Source organism: Microcaecilia unicolor, chromosome 3, assembly GCF_901765095.1.
Source record: "Microcaecilia unicolor chromosome 3, aMicUni1.1, whole genome shotgun sequence".
NCBI lineage: Eukaryota > Metazoa > Chordata > Amphibia > Gymnophiona > Siphonopidae > Microcaecilia > Microcaecilia unicolor.
The window spans coordinates 205,690,887-205,709,187 of NC_044033.1; the positions used below are offsets into that span (position 1 = coordinate 205,690,887).

The window sequence follows — 18,301 nt, forward strand, 5'->3', positions numbered from 1 at the left end:
CAAAGAGCTTACAATCTAATAGACAAAAAATAAATAAAGTAAGCAAATCAAATCAATTAATGTGAACGGGAAGGAAGAGAGGAGGGTAGGTGGAGGCGAGTGGTTACAAGTGGTTACGAGTCAAAAGCAATGTTAAAGAGGTGGGCTTTCAGTCTAGATTTAAAGGTGGCCAAGGATGGGGCAAGACGTAGGGGCTCAGGAAGTTTATTCCAGGCGTAGGGTGCAGCGAGACAGAAGGCGCGAAGTCTGGAGTTGGCAGTAGTGGAGAAGGGAACAGATAAGAAGGATTTATCCATGGAGCGGAGTGCACGGGAAGGGGTGTAGGGAAGGACGAGTGTGGAGAGATACTGGGGAGCAGCAGAGTGAGTACATTTATAAGTTAGTAGAAGAAGTTTGAACAGGATGTGAAAACGGATAGGGAGCCAGTGAAGGGTCTTGAGGAGAGGGGTAGTATGAGTAAAGCGACCCTGGCGGAAGACGAGACGGGCAGCAGAGTTTTGAACCGACTGGAGAGGGGAGAGGTGACTAAGTGGGAGGCCAGCAAGAAGCAGATTGCAGTAGTCTAAATGAGAGGTGACAAGGGTGTGGATGAGGGTTTTGGTAGAGTGCTCGGAAAGAAAGGGGCGGATTTTACGGATGTTGTAAAGAAAGAAATGACAGGTCTTGGCAATCTGCTGGATATGAGCAGAGAAGGAGAGAGAAGAGTCAAAGATGACCCCAAGGTTTCGAGCTGAGGAGACAGGGAGAATGAGAGAGCCATCAACAGAAATAGAAAACGGGGGGAGCGGGGAGGTGGGTTTTGGGGGGGGAAAATGAGAAGCTTGGTTTTGGTCATATTTAATTTCAGGTGGCGTTGAGACATCCAGACAGCAATGTCAGACAAGCACGCTGAAACTTTGGTTTGGATGCAAGGTGAGATATCAGGGGTAGAAAGGTAGATTTGGGAGTCATCAGCATAGAGATGGTAGGAAAAGCCATGGGATGAGATTAATGAACCAAGGGAAGAAGTGTAGATAGAAAAGAGGAGGGGACCAAGAACAGAACCCTGAGGTACGCCGACAGGCAGAGGGATAGAAGTAGAAGAGGATCCACCAGAGTGAACACTAAAGGTGCGGAGGGAGAGGTAGGAAGAGAACCAGGAAAGGACAGAGCCCTGGAATCCAAGTGAGGACAGGGTATCAAGAAGTATGCTGTGATCGACAGTGTCAAAAGCAGCGGAAAGATCAAGAAGAATGAGGATGGAATATTGACCTCTGGATTTAGCCAGTAATAGGTCATTGGAGACTTTAGTAAGCGCAGTTTCGGTTGAGTGGAGAGGGTGAAAACCAGATTGTAGTGGGTCAAGAATAGCATGTGAGGAGAGAAAATCAAGGCAGCGGCGGTGAACAGCACGCTCAAGTAATTTGGAGAGAAAAGGAAGGAGGGAGATGGGTCGGTAATTAGAAGGACAAGTAGGGTCGAGTGAAGGCTTCTTAAGGAGAGGTGTGACCACAGCATGTTTAAAGGCAGCAGGGACAGTCGCAGTGGAAAGTGAGAGGTTGAGAATGCATAAGCTATAATTTGCAATGTTTAAAAATAAAAATATTTAGTTACAGAATAGGAGAGAATCCGTTTCACTTTCAATGTATTACAAGGATGTTTTGCTTCATTTCTATTCAATGTATTACAAATACAAGTTGTAATAGCTAAGGCAATCACAGCACTGCTGAAAAATAAGTCAGATGCTATTGTCCTGGTAGCCACCATGGGTTATGGTAAAACTGAAAGTTAAAAAGTCTAAGATGCAGGTCTAATTTAAAAAAAGCTTCTCACCTGTAGCTTAAACATTGCCTTCCCACTGTTCATGCTTTCTTTTGTAATTAGTATCCAGTCAGGCTATTGCAGCTCCCATACCTAAAATTGTTTATAATGTCACCTCCCTGCTCACCCCACAAGTGCAGGAGTGACAGGCAGAGAAGCAAAAAGTCTCAGCCCGGCAGCAAATCAGCCGATGTTTGTAAGATCTCAGCCTTTCAGATTTACTGCTAGCGTTTACTTAATACTTGCATTGTGCCAAAGGAAGCTTCCACCATATACAGGTGATGAATCAAGGAGTGCTTGGATGTCCTTTTTAACCGTGTCAGTGACACCTATTACAAAATGAAACTTTTCTGTATCTTTCCACCACATTTTCTTGGTACTTGGTGATCTGTGTTCTCGGGGCAGTGACTCCAAATGGGTCTGCTTTGCACACGAAAATAAAAAAGGTGGGAGTGTGAGCCAGGCGGCCCAAAGACTGGAACCAAAGTAAAATTAAAATATACACCGTTTATTAACTGTGCAGCGCGCAGTGGCAGAAGGATCACTCAGAGAACGGTCTTTTTCAAGACCTTTTAAAGATTATGTCTGCAGATTTTTCTCGTACACTGAGATTCTTTTATCATAATCATCGATAATCTCGATTCACTGCTTACCTCAGTAATGAGACTCCTGATGTAGGCCATCTGGCTGAAACACAACGTTGTGTCGAGCCATTTTCAATGTATAATTGTTTTATTATCATTTGTTGTAGAATTAATAAACGGTTCCAGTCTTTGGGCCGCCTGGCTCACACTCCCACCTTTTTTACTTTCATTTGACACCCCGTGGGATCTACTGAGTTCACCACTTACGAGGATTCTGCTTTGCACATACCATGACAGGAACGAACCTTAGTCCTAAGCCAGAGTATGTGGAGTAGTATCTGTCTCTCAATGTTACTGCTAATACTCGCTGTAGTTCCTGCATTATTTATTTATTTATTTATTGCATTGTATCCCACATTTTCCCACCCATTGGTAGGTTCAATGTGCCTTCCATGTTACAAGGGGAACTGTTACAGTGTTTCAAAATTATTGATGTTTAGTTCTCATACAAATGGTTAGTCAAAACGTAGACTGCGTTTACAGGTATTGTGGAGGAATGGATAGAAGTTTGTGAAAGCGATGCATGCTTCGTTGTTTCCAATTCTGGGGTTCACGTTGGCAAGTTTCGGTAGTATGAAATTAGAGCTGGTGGGGAAGAACTTCTTAAACAGGTGTGTTTTTAGGTGTTTCCTGAAGTTGAGGTAGTTACTCTTGAGTTTCAGGTCCTTTGGCAGCGAGTTCCACAGTTGGGTACCTATGAAAGAGAAGCTGGTGGAGGAGGCAGATTTGTATTTCAATCCTTTGCATTTGGGATAGTTGAGGGTTAAGTATGATCTAGCTGTTTCTATCATGTTTCTTGTTGGTAGTTCAGTGAGATCAGTTGGTCGTATAGAGGTGGCCAGTTCAAATCCCGCTGCTGCTCCTTGTGATCTTGGGCAAGTCACTTAACCTTCCATTACCTCAGGTACAAACTTAGTGAGCCCTCCTGGGACAGAGAGACGTATCCAGAGTACCTGAATGTAACTCACCTTGAGCTACTACTGAAAAAGGTGTGAGCAAAATCTAAATCAATAAATAACAGTTTTAGATTCTGTTGCTACTATTTGAGATTCTACATAGAATGTTGCTATTCCACTAGCAACATTCCATGTAGAAGCCTGCCCTTGCAGATCAGCAACGTGGCCGCGCAGGCTTCTGTTTCTGTGAGTCTGACATCAGACTCACAGAAACAAAAGCCTGCACGGCCGCGTTGCTGATCTACAAGGGCAGGCTTCTACATGGAATGTTGCTAGTGGAGGAGTAGCCTAGTGGTTAATGCAGTGGAACATAGAATGTTGCTACTATTTGAGATTCTGGAATGTTGCTACTAGTGGAGATTCTGTTGCTACTATTTGAGATTCTACATGGAATGTTGCTACTAGTGGAGAAGTGGCCTAGTGGTTAGAGCACTGGTCTTGCAATCCAGAGGTGTCCGGTTCAAATCCCACTGCTGCTCCTTGTGATCTTGGGCAACTCACTTAACCCTCTGTTGCCTCAGGTACAAACTTTGACTGTGAGCCCTCCTGGGACAGAGAAATATCCAGAGTACCTGAATGTAACTCACCTTGAGCTACTACTGAAAAAGGTATGAGCAACATCTAAATAAATAAATAAAATATTTAGGTGCAAGGCCATAGTTAATTCTGAGTAAGGTAGAGCAGATTTTGAAGGTTATGCAAGCTTTAATTGGTAGCCAGTGTAGATTTTGGAGGAGGGGGTTTCACGCTTATGCCAGAGAGTTTCCTTCTGGATTCATAATATGTAATACATCTAAGCAACTTTATCAAGATGTGCTTGGAAATTGATTTTAATCAGACCTATGACACCCAAGCTAATGGGAAATATTTCTGTATCTTTGAGCAATGGTCTCTGCCACTGGCACTTCTATTATCAACGCCATTCTTGTGGTTTTCTCCTGTAACACAATGTCCAGTATTTTCCCATTGAGCTTTTTTATCAGCTGGAATAGGAATGTCCCAACCTCTTCATTCTCCAGTTTTCAGAGGGTTGTGATCCCAGTGTTTTTTTCTGGAACTGCAACGTTTGTGCAATTTTCAGTGGATGAAACTTGCTACTTTATTGAATCTTTCTGTACATTACAGCCAGCAGTGAAGTGTTCAAACATCTCTGATCCTAGAACCTTCCTATGTCTGTTTTGTTTCTCTGAGTATGTCTCTCTCTCTCTCTCTGTCTAGATGAGATGTACGTTGCCCCTTCCTCACCCGTTCTCTTCTTCTTACCCCCACAGCTGAACCCGTGGATGTCCTGAAGGTGCTACAGTTACACATGCAACCTGAAGGAGTGAAAAAGGTGACAGGGTTCTGCCCCAGCAGACGAGCTGGAGCAGGTGCTGATGTTGCCTATCGGATATCCAGGACAGCACAGATCAGCGCCCCCAGCAAGCAAATCTTCTCAGGTATCTGGCAGCACTGTAGAGATGACCTTGGGGGATGGGTTCACTGGGCTGGTGTTTTATTTAAAACAGAGGGGTAACATGGTAGATGATGGCTTGGAGAAGAGACGGCTGAGGGAAGACATGATAGAGGTATATAAAATAATGAGTGGAGTGGAACAGGTGGATGTGAAGCGTCTGTTCACACTTTCCAAATATACTAGGAGTAGGGGGCATGTGATGAAACTACAGTGTAGTAAATTTAAAACAAATTGGAGAAAATATTTCTTCACCCAACGCATAATGAAACTCTTGAATTCATTGCCGAAGAACGTGGTGAAGGCGGTTAGCTTAGCAGAGTTTAAAAAGGGGTTAGACGGTTTCCTACAGGACACGTCCATAAACCACTACTAAATGGACTTGAGAAAAATCCACAATTCCAAGAATAACATGTATAGAATGTTTGTACGTTTGGGATGCTTGCCAGGTGCCCTTGGCCTGGATTGGCCGCTGTCGTGGACAGGATGCTGGGCTCAATGGGTGGAACTGGAAGAAAGACTGGACTGTGTTTTATGCTGTCAAATTTTCAATTTGTCCAGTTAACTTATCTAGTTAAGTGCCGCTGATATCCCCAGATAGCTTGCACAGGCGATTCAACCAGGCACAAGCCTCTCCTGCCAGTTAAATCGCTTTGAATATCGACCCCTGAGGGTCTAAAGGTCTCATACAGGAGTGTCTGTGGTTTATTCAGTTGGGAGATTTTAGGATTTTGTTTCACTGAACCTCTTGAGGTCCCTTCCGCCTCCATCTTTTTAAGAACCTAAAACATGTCCATTTTTTTTTCTGGCACAGGTAAATTCCCAGAGGACTTCTCCATCATGACCTTGGTGAAGGCAAAGGCTGGCATTCAAACCTTCCTCCTGTCTCTCTATAATGAGCACGGGATGCAGCAGCTTGGTGTCGAGCTGGGACGCTCCCCCATCTTCCTGTATGAGGACCAGACAGGGAAACCTGCTCCCGAGGACTATCCACTCTTCAGGGGAATAAACCTCGCCGATGGCAAGTTAGTAATGCAGGGACTCTGTGTCTGTCTCTCCCTCTCGTACTTGCTGTTATTACCTGTCTCTCCCTCTCATATTCACTGTTCCCTGTCTCTCTCTGTCATACTCGCTGTTATTATTTGTCTCTCCCTCTCATCCAGGCTGTTAATACCTGTCTCTTCCTCTCATACTCACTGTTATTACCTGTCTCGTCCTGGCTGTTATTAGCCATCTCTCCCTCTCATCCTGGCTGTTATTAGCTGTGTCTCTCTCTATATTTCTCACTGACTGGGAAGTTGTTATTCAGCAGCGGCAGGAGGAACCAGGGCTAACGTTAAACTGTTAACTTTGTCGAGATGTTCAGCCGCTCTTAGCCAGTTAAGTGTGCGGCTCTTTTTTTTTTTCTTACATTTGTACCCCGCGCTTTCCCACTCATAGCAGGTTCAATGCGGCTTACATATTATATACTTTATCCCTCTCATTCTAAAGATGGTGCTCACAGTTACCTGTACAATAGAACCATTGACATGTGTAATGTAATTACTTAATTGGCATTACCTATCAATAATTGGCCCTAATTTGCCGTTATGCGCGTGACATGTTCCTGTTCTAATCAAAGGTGTGCGTAAATTTCTATCGTACATCTGCAAATGGGGTATTCACGTGGGAAGGACATGGCGTTCTGACTATTCTTGCGCACTTTCATGTAGGCACTAATGTTTATGCCTGCTGCAGAGCAGACAAATGTGGTCGCACCTAGATTAAGGCACGTCGTTTTCGACTTTCGCTAATATTAAATAATGGCTTTGGCGTGTACATTTCCCATTATAGAACATGGGCTTAGTGCTCAGATTTCTGGCGTCCAAATTTGGGCAGCCCCTAAACTGCCCCCTATATGGTTAAAACATCTGCAGGCAGAGTTATCACCAGAAATTTTGCTGGGTAGCTCTAACAATCACGTTAACCAGATGTATTAACCAAAATGATAAAGGGGATGAAACTCCTCTCATTAAGGTTCTTCAGCTCGGTAAAGAGATAGCTGAGGGGGGATATGATTGAGGTCTATAAAATCCTGAGTGGTGTAGAACGAGTAGAAGTGAATCAATTTTTTACTCTTTCAAAAAGTACAAAGACTAGGGTACACTCAATGAAGTTACATAGAAATACTTTTAAAACAAATAGGAGGAAATATTTTTTCATTCAGTGAATAGTTAAGCTCTAGAACTCATTGCTGGAGGATGTGGTAAAAGTGGTTTGCATATCTGAGATTTAAAAAGGTTTGGACAGGTTCCTGGAGGAAAGTCCATAGTCTGTTATTGAGATGAACATGGGGGAAGCCACTGCTTGCCCTGGGATTGGTAGCATGGAATGTTGCTACTATTGGGTTTTTGCATGGAATCTTGTTACTCTTCGAGATTCTGAATGGAATGCTGCTACTCTTTGAGGTTCTGCATGGAATCTTACCACTGTTTGAGATTCTGAATGGAATGTTGCTTCTAATTGGGTTTCTGCCAGGTACTTGTGACCTGGCTTGGCCACTGTTGGAAGCAGGATACTGGGCTAGATGGACCATTGGTCTGACCCAGTATGGCTATTCTTATGTTCTTATGTATGGTTGAAAATCCTTCCCCAGTAACATTGTGACCTGGCCTCTTCTTTAATCAATGACATTTTAGCACATTGCAATTCTGTCTGCATAGATTTGACAGGGAGGAGGGTGAGAATAATTGTTTTCAACCAGTTAGATTTATGACTTAAAAACTGAGTTTACTGCATTAATCTTTTGAATATGGACATCTATCTATTACTACTACTACTACTACTATTTAGCATTTCTATAGTGCTACAAGGTGTACGCAGCATTGCACAAACATAGAAGAAAGACAGTCCCTGCTCAAAGAGCTTACAATCTAATAGACAAAAAATAAAGCAAGCAAATTAAATCAATTAATGTGTACAGGAAGGAGGAGAGGAGGGTAGGTGGAGGCGAGTGGTTACAAGTGGTTACGAGTCAAAAGCAATGTTAAAGAGGTGGGCTTTCAGTCTAGATTTAAAGGTGGCCAAGGATGGGGCAAGACGTAGGGGTTCAGGAAGTTTATTCCAGGCATAGGGTGCAGCGAGACAGAAGGCGCGAAGTCTAGAGTTGGCAGTAGTGGAGAAGGGAACAGATAAGAAGGATTTATCCATGGAGCGGAGTGCACGGGAAGGGGTGTAGGGAAGGACGAGTATTGCAATGTATATAATGGAGTTTATATCTCTCTGCTGTGCCCTTGCCTTTCTCTCTCATGTCCTGATGCGCTCTCTCCTCAGGTGGCACCGGATTGCTATCAGTGTACAGAAGAAGAAGGTCACCCTGATCCTGGACTGTAAGAAGAAAGTCACCAAGCCCCTGTTACGTAGCAACAATGCCGTGATCAGCACCAAAGGGATCACCATCTTTGGAAAACGCATTCTGGATGAGGAGGTCTTCCAGGTGAGAGACAGCTTTCCATCTCTAGAATGAGGAGGTCTTTCAGGTGAGAGACAGCTTTCTATCTCTAGAACGAGGAGGTCTTTCAGGGGAGAGACAGCTTTCCATCTCTGGAATGAGGTGATCTTCCAGGTGAGAGACAGCTTTCCATCTCTAGAATGAGGAGGTCTTTCAGGTGAGAGACAGCTTTCTATCTCTAGAACGAGGAGGTTTTTCAGGGGAGAGACAGCTTTCCATCTCTAGAATGAGGTGATCTTCCAGGTGAGAGACAGCTTTCCACCTCTAGAACAAGGATGTCTTTGAGGTGAGAGACAGGTTTCCATCTTGTGGGGATGGGTGGAGATGGAATGGATATTAGCGGGTATGGGCGGGTATGGATTAGATTCTGTTGGGGATGGACAGGGATGGGTGAAATTTGTCCCTTTGCAACTCTCTAGATGGAAGTTGAGAAGAGAATGAAAGACAAAGACAGAGCTCCTGTCCCCAGTGGAAGCAGAAGTAGGTGGCAGCATTGCGGGGGGGGGGGGGGGGTATAAATATCAACAGGTGTAAATATATAAACAGCAGAGGACTCACTTGCAAAAACTATGTGCAGAAGAGTCAAGCACCCTGTAAAGACTTTGAGGGGAAATTGGTGTTATTCCACATTCTCCTTTCCCCTCAGGGTGATATCCAGCAGCTCCTAATCTCATCCAATGCTCAGGCTGCGTATGATTATTGTGAACATTACAGCCCAGATTGTGATACTCCTCTCCGAGATACCCCTCAGGCCCAGGACCCCAACCGCAAGGACGATGTAAGTATCTTACCTCCTTATTCTCACTCCTCTCTCTTCCCTCTTTCCATGGGGATGGGGTGAGTTTCTGACCTCTGTAGTCTCACCCCTCCCTTTCCTGCATAGCCTCTTGTTGCCTCCATAGCTTCTTTCTTCTCTTAGATATCCAACACGCTTTTTACCATTTCTTTCCTGGATATTTGGTGATCTCCCTCTCTGTTTCCTGCCTTGCGCCCCTCTGATTCTCCTGGATGCTTTGTGATCTCTCCCTCTGTGATCTTTTACTCAGCAGTCTCTCCCCCGCCTAAAAGCCCGATGGTTTTTCTCCCGCATGCTCAACTATCCTCCAAGATCCCCAGCAATCTCTCTTGGATGCTCAGCAGCCTGTACTCCTGAGGTCTATTCTAGATACGCTCGAACCTTTTCCCCTTCCCTATTCACCCTTGATTTATTCTTCCTCCCTGCCTTGGACAATTGTTTACAGTCATTTCTGGCTGTAGTAAATGTTTTTCTTGTTCACAAATTGTGATGAATTCTCACTGCCGAACTCACCTTTCAGGGTCAGAGTATGTCCACTCCATCTGAGTATGTGTGATGACCTCCATGCACAAGGTGCTGCCACTCCAGCTGAGGGGGATATGGGAAAACATTGTATAATGATGCTTGACCGAAGGATGAAGGGGAAGGGGAGAGAGGTGGAGGGCGGGATGGAACAAGCAGGGAAGAGGATGGAGGGAGCATGGAGGAGATACAGAGGAGACACTGGATAATAATGTGTGAGAGGAGGATGAAGGGCAGGAGGGAGGAGGAGGAGGGATGGGAGAGGCAGGGAAGGGGATGGAAGCATGGAGAACATACAGAGGAGACCCTGGATAATGATGTGTGAGGAGAGGAGGAGGGATGGGAAAGGCAGGGAAGGGAATGGAGGAGACACTGGATAATGATGTGTGAGGGGAAGAAGAAGGACAGTAGGGAGTAGGAGGAGGGATGGGAATGGAGAGAGTTTGGAAGGGATATGAGGAGAATCCTAGCTGGGATTCTCACTGCTCACTACCTTGATCATCCGGTCTGTTTAGGAGTGACTGTCTTTGCTTTTCTGTTTTCTTTCCCCCCCTTGTCCTTGTATTTCTGCTGCCTTCTTGTCAGTACACTGAGGAACAGCTGGAATATTACTATGACTATTCTTACTATTATGACAATAAGGAGGGAGGGACGGTAGCCACAGCCATGCAGACCTCCGAGGGAGTCTTGACCAAGCAGGTAAAATCCTGTCAGCAGTGGCAGGATGAGAGGTGGACATCCAAGGCCTCTCTGTCTGTGTATCAGTTTATTGTCAATACCTGGTGTTCACCTTTTTCCACCTCATGCCTCAAGTTGGTCACTTCGTCCTCACATCATCTCATTCTGAGGAGCTGGCGAGCAGCACTCCCAAACACAGCTGTAGATTAATGCTTATCAGAGGGGGGTAACAGGGCCTGAAGCAAGACCTGAGAATATGTTTTTCACAGTCATAGTTTGGGACACTGTCAGAGAAAAGTTATGATCCTTGATCAAGACCCTATCGACCTTTTTCTCTACTTCAGTCTCATCTCTTTGAGGTCAGGTCTTCTTCCAGTCACGGAAAGGGTGGTGAATGTGTGGAATTGCCTCCCGGTGGACCTGGTAGAGATGAGGACTGTCCATGAATTTAAGAAAGCAGGGATGGGCATGTGGGATCTCTTAGGGAAAAGAAGAGATAGTGGTTGCTGTGGATGGGCAGACTGGATGGGCCGTTTGGCTCTTATCTGCTGTCATGTTTCTATGTTTCTAGGTCAAGGATGAGAGAAGGGGGTGGGCTGAGATCTGCATGGAGGCTTAGGTGGGTAGCTCTTCATTTGATCAGTGGCCAGATAAGAAAGCATTAATGTAGGCCTGTGCTTGGACTGCTGGACACAATGTCATGCCTCGCTTCCTTCCTGTTGTTCATCCATCACCATCCATTGTCTTCACACTTGTGTTTTTTGTTTTCTCATCTCATTTTTGTGTGTATCTGTGGTCCCCGTTTCTCCATTGCGTTTCCACCATGCGCTGCCAGAAATCCAAAGCCAGTGGTGCCAAAACCCACAAGGAGCCTGCCAAGCCGAAACCCAAGTCTCCACCTGCTGCCGTCAAGGCCAACACCAAGGGCAACGGCAAAAGCAAAGCTGTCAAGGCCGGCAATCCCCAGGCTGTGGCCACGGCTAGGACGCCAGCCAAGCGCTACATCCCCACCACCAAAACCACACTGGGCAAGACTCAGCCCAAGAAGGCCTCCGCCAGCTCTGGCAGCATGCAGAGGAAGCAAACCAACGGCTACCAGCAGGTAGAGCAAGAACAGTGTATGCAGATCTAGCTCATGAGATCTGCCATACACTGAGATGACAGGAGGAGGTGCTCTCTCCCTCCATCCTGCTCATCCACTCTCCCATCCTCTTTCCACTATGCACACATTCTATAGAATGGATCCATTCCAAAGTGAAACAAAACACTGACCTCTCTCTTATCTGTCTGGGCAAGTCCAAGAGTAAATCTGACCTGATCTAAACCCCTCCCTTTAATTCAGCAATTGAACTTTTCCGCTGAATGCCTCTGCCTATATGATACATAGTCAGAAAATATGGATTCTATTGTGTTTGGTCAAATTGACAATGTCTCTGATAGATTTTACTAAAGACCTTTCCCAGAGATCCAAAACTGGAGAAATATCTCAGATCTAAATCAAGATCTTAGATCCCATTCTGCCCCCCCCCACCCAAAAAAAAAAGAATGTTATTAATGTACATTGAGAACTGAATTAATATGAACATCATGTTTTCAACTGGGGCTCCAAGACACTGGGAAAGTAAACTCCCCATTCCCTTCTCCCCTCCCGATAACACATAGATACTAGCAGGAGGGGGGATTAGAACTGTGGCACAGGGAGATAAAGTAACCCACCCTATGCACCCAGGTGCCACAGAGAGTCAGTGACAGAGCCGGTGATTAGAACTATGGCCCAGGGAGATAAAGTAACAGAGCTGGGGATTAGAAGTGTGGCACGGGAAGATAAAGTAACTCCTCTTTCCCTCCAGGTCACACAGAGAAGTAGTAACAGATGGGTATCCTGAACACTCATCCCATGATCTCTCCTTGGTCATAGAGCGTTCCTTTCACCACTCCACCGATCTTCCTCCCTCCCTGTTGACCTTAGGCCTATATGAAAGGTTCTGGATGATCTAGTCCCTTTACCCCCCCAAATGAAAGTAAATATGGGAACAGAAAAATTAAATGAATTCAAGCCTTGTTGTCAGATACAGAGAGCAAGGTGCCTTTTGTTTCCTTTTCCAGAAATTCATTCCTGAATGTGCTGCTCCTATACAAGGGAAAGGGTCCTTCCCCCTTCCCCCCATAGGGGATGTTTCATGGGCGATCTGTTATCATTCCTCCTGAGGTACTCGGAAGATAACAAGGATCCACCATGAGTTTTGCATGGCTCCACTGCAGCTTTCCTTCACCGGTGCGGAGGGAGTGAAACTGGAAATGAATACTAATGCTTGTCTCTTATTTCTTTCATGCCTGCATTGATTCTCTGATTTGCTGTTTTCGCTGGGCTCCACCCCTTTTTCCTGCACATGCCTTTTCCCACCTCCCTGCTCAGGACCTAGCCTTAGTCCCCACAGAGGGGTCACCAGCAGTGGAGGAGGAAGCCCGATATGCACCAGCTCCTGAGGAGGAAGTGAATGGAGGTTGGGGAGAAGAGCTGACACAGGAAGTCCCACCTTCCCACCCTTCCGCCCCTCAGGTTGTCACAGAGGTAACTTGATTGTGAGCTGGGAAACCCTAGAGGGTGGTATGGGAGGAATGGAACCTTGCTGGAAAAGGGGGGAGGGTTGTCCTCAACTGACCATAGGAGCAATTGATGTGTTTAGACCTACTATCCTCTTGGGGATTTAAGTGAGTTGAATAGTGTTTTATGCACTCAGATGGGCTTTTATGAAATTAACCAGGATTTTAATCATGTAAACGTTGGCACACAGAAACTTAGCACCTACTTCTAACCGATATACACGGGCAGTCCAGGGGTGCCATTGGTATTTATGAATGTATTTTATCAAATACATGGATACATGCCTTGGAATAAGCATGAATGTGTGCTTATGCTTTCCTTGGGGTAATTTCATAAAGTCACATTATATTGCTTTAGGGGCCTTTTCGGCATAAACGCCCTGTTATAACATTATTCTATCATCCTTCACCACACTGCAATCTCCACTCATCCTCATCTTCTTCATGCTCTTCATTAGCCATGAAGGTAAGGTTGCCACTTCACCCAGGTCAACACAAACAGTCCTGAATATTCCTCATGGCATGCCCAGAATTGTACTTTGGATCTCTTGAAGAAAAATAAGATTATACCTCCATGCATACAAAGCCAAGGCTGGCTGTTCAGGTTGACTTGAGTAAGGTAGCATCCCTCCCCTCAGGCATGCACTTGCCATTGTCAAAGACTTGGTAGCCATCTTTTATCCCCTCTCTGCTTTCTTCATAGGTTAGAAGAGGCAAAGCCTTGTCTCTGCCCTATGTAGGCTTCTCCAACTTCCCCCCCATGACCTATTAGAAAGTACTTCTCCATAATGCTGTTATGATATGGGGATTTTCTCCTGAACACAAGGAGTTGTAGTTCTGTAATGATGTTATAGTCACTGAGGATATCTAATGGGAGAACATTATCTACCAAACCTGAGCTCCTACAATAATAACTGTCCAGAAAGTGCCATCACAGCTCAGTTTGTCACCAGCTGATCTTGTAGTTGAATTGGCTAAGGCTTGAGGTCACATAGAGACAGTGGTAGACCTCTATGGTCTTATGAGTCTGTCTGTCATCATTCGAAAATTCTTATTGATTAACCAACCCATCATCAATCTTTATTTTCATATTAATCTTTGGCGTTCACAAGCCATCCTTTGCTCTGAAGTCATTTATTCATTCCCCACTCATCAAGCCTTGCTGCCATCACTCTCTCTTGCTGTCAAAGTATTCTTCTGTCAATCTGTTTGTTCTCATGTTTGTTCACCCATCAGAACACTCATCTTCATATTTATCTCCAACCCTTCATTTGTCCATTCTCAAGTGAATCTCTCTGGCCAACCATCCCTCACACACATCTGTCAATCCATCCTTCCAATGACCTCTCACCTTTTCATTAATTCACTGCTCAATGATTCATTCTGCTGCCTTAATATCTCTCCATTCTTTTGCATGTCCATCTGTCTCACAGCCACCCATCCTTTCACTCCACCATTTGTCTAAACAATAAAACAACTTTCAGTCCATCTCTCTTGACCCTTCAACAATTTATCTATCAATTGAACAAGAAATAGATGAGTAAGCACCCTGGGCATCATAACCTTTCCTCTTCAGGTTACATTGCTCTCTCCCAACACATCATGATGGTAAATCTGTACAGAGCCTTCATTAACTTTGTCATGGCTTTGTTTCTCTTTCTTCCTGTTTGGCCATTTTCCTCTTCTCCTGGAAGGAGGAGCTGACTGCACCTCCGGTGGTTAAAGGTGATGAGGGGTTCACAGAGGAGTATATCACTGGAGAGGAGACCCTCACGGCTGGGCATGATTATCAGTACATCTATAAGGACTATAATGAAGGCACTGAACACGTGGATTTGGGTCCTGCCCTCTCTGCTGAGACCCCTGAGAGTGGAGGTGTAAGTTGTCTTCATGAAGGATGGGGGTGGGTTGGGGGAACAAGGAGCACAACTGTCTTCAGTTCTAGTTTAAATATGGCCTGCTGAACCCCCCAACAAGGTTTAGAAATCATAAATACGAGATGATAGTCATTATATCCTATGTCCTTGACTGTTGTCTTTCCTTTTTCGTGGTTAGATTTCTGGATGAGGTCCTATCCTTTCGTGCCATTCTACATTTTTATGTGCCTGAAAATTCTCTTTCCATCAGTGTCATGATCTCTTTGTGTAATATAATCTTCTTGTGTGGTATCATGTTTATCTGATAATTATACTTGTTTCCTGTCCATCTTGTGACATTTTATACATCTTTCTTGTGATGTGACCTCATCTTCTGTGTGAAGCAGTCATTACTTGTTATGTCATCCACTGTGTTTCGTTCGTCCACGTTCACTTTCCTCTCCTCTATTTGAGGCCATGTTCTCTTCTGATACCTGTTGTGTTTTGGTTTGCTTCCCTTCTGGAGATGTCACTTCCTGTTGACAGCACTAGGCCTTTGTGTTATCTCTTCTCCAAGTCTTTCCTGGAAGGGCAGGGGAAAAGGAAAGGAGGGATGTCCGAGCTCCATATGTCAAGCTAGAGTGCATCTTGTCTGTGTGTGACGTATCACCTCTGAGCGCTTTGACATGGTCCTCTGCTATCTCATGATCATTTGGCCTTCATAAGCTTTCACCTTGGAATCAGTGACACCACCTTGCTGTGGAGCCACTGTGACTGCAGTGATGGTATCCTTGCAGATGATGTCATCAACATTCCAGGAGGTATTTGATTTAAATGGCCTCTTGGGTGTTATGATGGCCTCATCATCCGCTTTTGTGATGCATCATGCACTCATTAACTATTGAAATAGTGATTAAGCTCCAAGACTTCAACAACGGTGCTAAATACTGTGGTGTATCGGAAGTGCCGCAGTTGTGTTTGGCAGTCTGTTGGCCTCTTGGATGAATGATGTCATCATGAAATTATGACAGAATGGGATTTGTCTTAGAATTTTCAGGTTTATGCAATATAGACAACTTCCTGTCAGATGATGTCATCATTCTTCTAGTTGCTTTTTATTACTTTAGTGGGTACTAAAGCTTTATTGTGAAGAAGAAACGCAGATGTGCCTTGTGCTTCCTCCCCCAAATATTCTGAGGGCTAGAGCATGCTAACATTCACTAGGATGGGGAGGCAGTTGAACAATCTTGGGCTGGTATTGCAGAAGAAAACAAGACAACTGTTTCCATATGGTGAAGCTTCAAGCATAGCCATCAGGGTCTGGAGGCATCATGGAAGCATGGTGAGGCCAGGCTTTCTGCTCTTTCATGGAACAGATACAGTGCAGATCAAGCACCTTGTCCGCTCATCTTTTGCTTCCCCTTCCCCTAGTGGGTAGAAGCGCAGCTGAAGTGTTGCTCACCGCTGGAGAGTCACATTCTGTTTTGGCTCCAGCTGCAGACAGTGTTGAGAGGGAGGGAAAATGGCGTGACAGGAGCTATGAGCAGGATGCTATTTCCTCTGTCAGATCATGTATTGACTAGCCCCCTCTTTGTGGTTATATGTGTGTTATCCTCAGGCTTTCAGAGGTGTTAGAGGACAGAAGGGTGAAAAAGGGGATCCAGCCGTCATTGAGCCGGTAAGTCATTTTCAGAAAGGGTTTCTATGCTGGTTACATTACATCAGCCTTGCTGCTGGCCACAGTTCATTCCCTTCCTTTGGTAGACACAAGCTGGCATAGTGTTCATAGTTCAGACTGGCCTCTGAGTAACCCCAGCTTTCTCTCCATACATCACAAGCAACAGTCTGTGCCACCTATAAATTGGGCTGTCCTTCTCCAGTGAAAAATCCACACTATACCTGAACCCAACTTTCCTACCTTAACCTGCTCTTTCTCTCTTTTTTTTTAAATTATCTTTTATTAATTATATATTATTCATTACAGAATTAATATGGCAATTGTAATAGAAATACATAAGAAAAAAATAAACCTAATTACATAGATGGAAATCACGATTTAATCTATCAACCTTAAAATAAGTTTAGTAAATATAAATCCAAAATGGAAAGGAAAAGAGAGAAAAAAAGACAAACCCAATTGTTCAAGTAAATACTCTACAGCCTGCTCTTTCTCTACTCGTTAATGAATTAGTCCTACCAAGAGTCAATGATCACCCCAACATGGACCACACTTTCATTTCCCAGAAATCGCTTAGACTTCTGGTGTGATGTGTTACAGATAGGGAAATGAGATATACATTCATTTTGGGAGGTGTCACTCAAGTGCTACAAAAACCATGACCACAGTAACTTTCAAGGGTTTCATACCAGTGCTATGAAAGCTGAGACTGGGGTCAGCCCAGTGGTTTGGCCATGCAGAGCACCTGGTCTGATTCCTGGGTCAGATGTTCCATTCACCCAGTCAGCTGGAGCGGAGCTGGCAGTGCTACAGAGACTGTGTTCACAGTCTGTATGGGGGAGGGGCTCAGTCATCATGGTGACATCTAGTGGTTGGATATGAGGCCCACGATTTCAGTGTTCCAGAAGGCAGTTTGGTCCCTAGCTGAGGATCTTAGCTGTAGCAGCTGAACTGAAGTAGAGTGGGAGGGGCTATTACATAAAGGACATTGTGAATGAAGGCTGTAGCCCAATTGAGGCTGGTTCTGATTTAGCTAGAAGCTCAAAGAACCAGGAAGAAACTACCAGCCCAGATTTTCTGAGCCATCAGTGAAATCATGGTAACATATCACTGGAGACAGAGTCTTTGAATGCTCTTGGATCAATACTCAAATGCCCTGGTCACATTTTTCTTAAACACCAGCTGCAGCATTTATATATCTATTCCCTATATTTGGTGCCACCATCTGGCACTGATTATATAATGATGACTGTGCTGGTTTTATGGAGAGCGATGATATTCATCCACAATTAAGGGTGGCCTGAATGAATCCACATAGTTGTACATATCACCGACATGCCTGCAGAGCTCGTTGCAGTGCTTGTGCTTTGCCCCAGCACTGTCCGGATCATACCACTGAAAATTTCTGGATAGGGCACTTATCTATATAGGGGTTAATTCTATAAGTGGTGCTTTCTCGTAGGTGCCCTGATGCAGCACTCTGAGAGCCTTATTCCATAACGGCATCTGGGTAACTAGATTCCATTATATATTTAGGAGGCTGCAGTATACTGCCCAAATGTACAAGAATGTACTGTATTCTGTAAGTTGCTCATGTAATTGACAGCCTCACCCAGACATTTCCCATGTTCACCCATGTGGATGCCCCCACTGCTGTACCACTTACACACGTCCTTCCAGATAACACTTATGTTGGTGATTCTAGAAGTTGGTGCCAGGATTTGCCATTTGCTTCGTGCCTATTGAAGAATGATTTTTTGTAACAAGAATACTAGCGTAACTGGGCATCAGTGCGCTTAGTATTAGGCAACGGTAGTTGTAAAT

General features: G+C 44.7%; 1 protein-coding gene across 5 annotated transcripts in view; it reads left to right on the forward strand.

The window, feature by feature from the left end:
- Positions 1-18,301, forward strand: part of COL11A2 (collagen type XI alpha 2 chain) — a 139,019-nt gene that overhangs the window by 37,779 nt on the left and 82,939 nt on the right. The window contains exons 2-10 of one of the 5 annotated variants that reach the window (XM_030197236.1): positions 4,672-4,839; positions 5,668-5,878; positions 8,166-8,328; positions 8,990-9,121; positions 10,247-10,360; positions 11,175-11,441; positions 12,756-12,911; positions 14,638-14,820; positions 16,418-16,477. In XM_030197236.1, coding sequence (XP_030053096.1) covers positions 4,672-4,839; positions 5,668-5,878; positions 8,166-8,328; positions 8,990-9,121; positions 10,247-10,360; positions 11,175-11,441; positions 12,756-12,911; positions 14,638-14,820; positions 16,418-16,477 — 1,454 coding nt within the window. The remainder of the gene's footprint in view (positions 1-4,671; positions 4,840-5,667; positions 5,879-8,165; positions 8,329-8,989; positions 9,122-10,246; positions 10,361-11,174; positions 11,442-12,755; positions 12,912-14,637; positions 14,821-16,417; positions 16,478-18,301) is intronic. The other 4 variants (XM_030197238.1, XM_030197237.1, XM_030197239.1 and 1 more) reach the window with 4 other exon arrangements.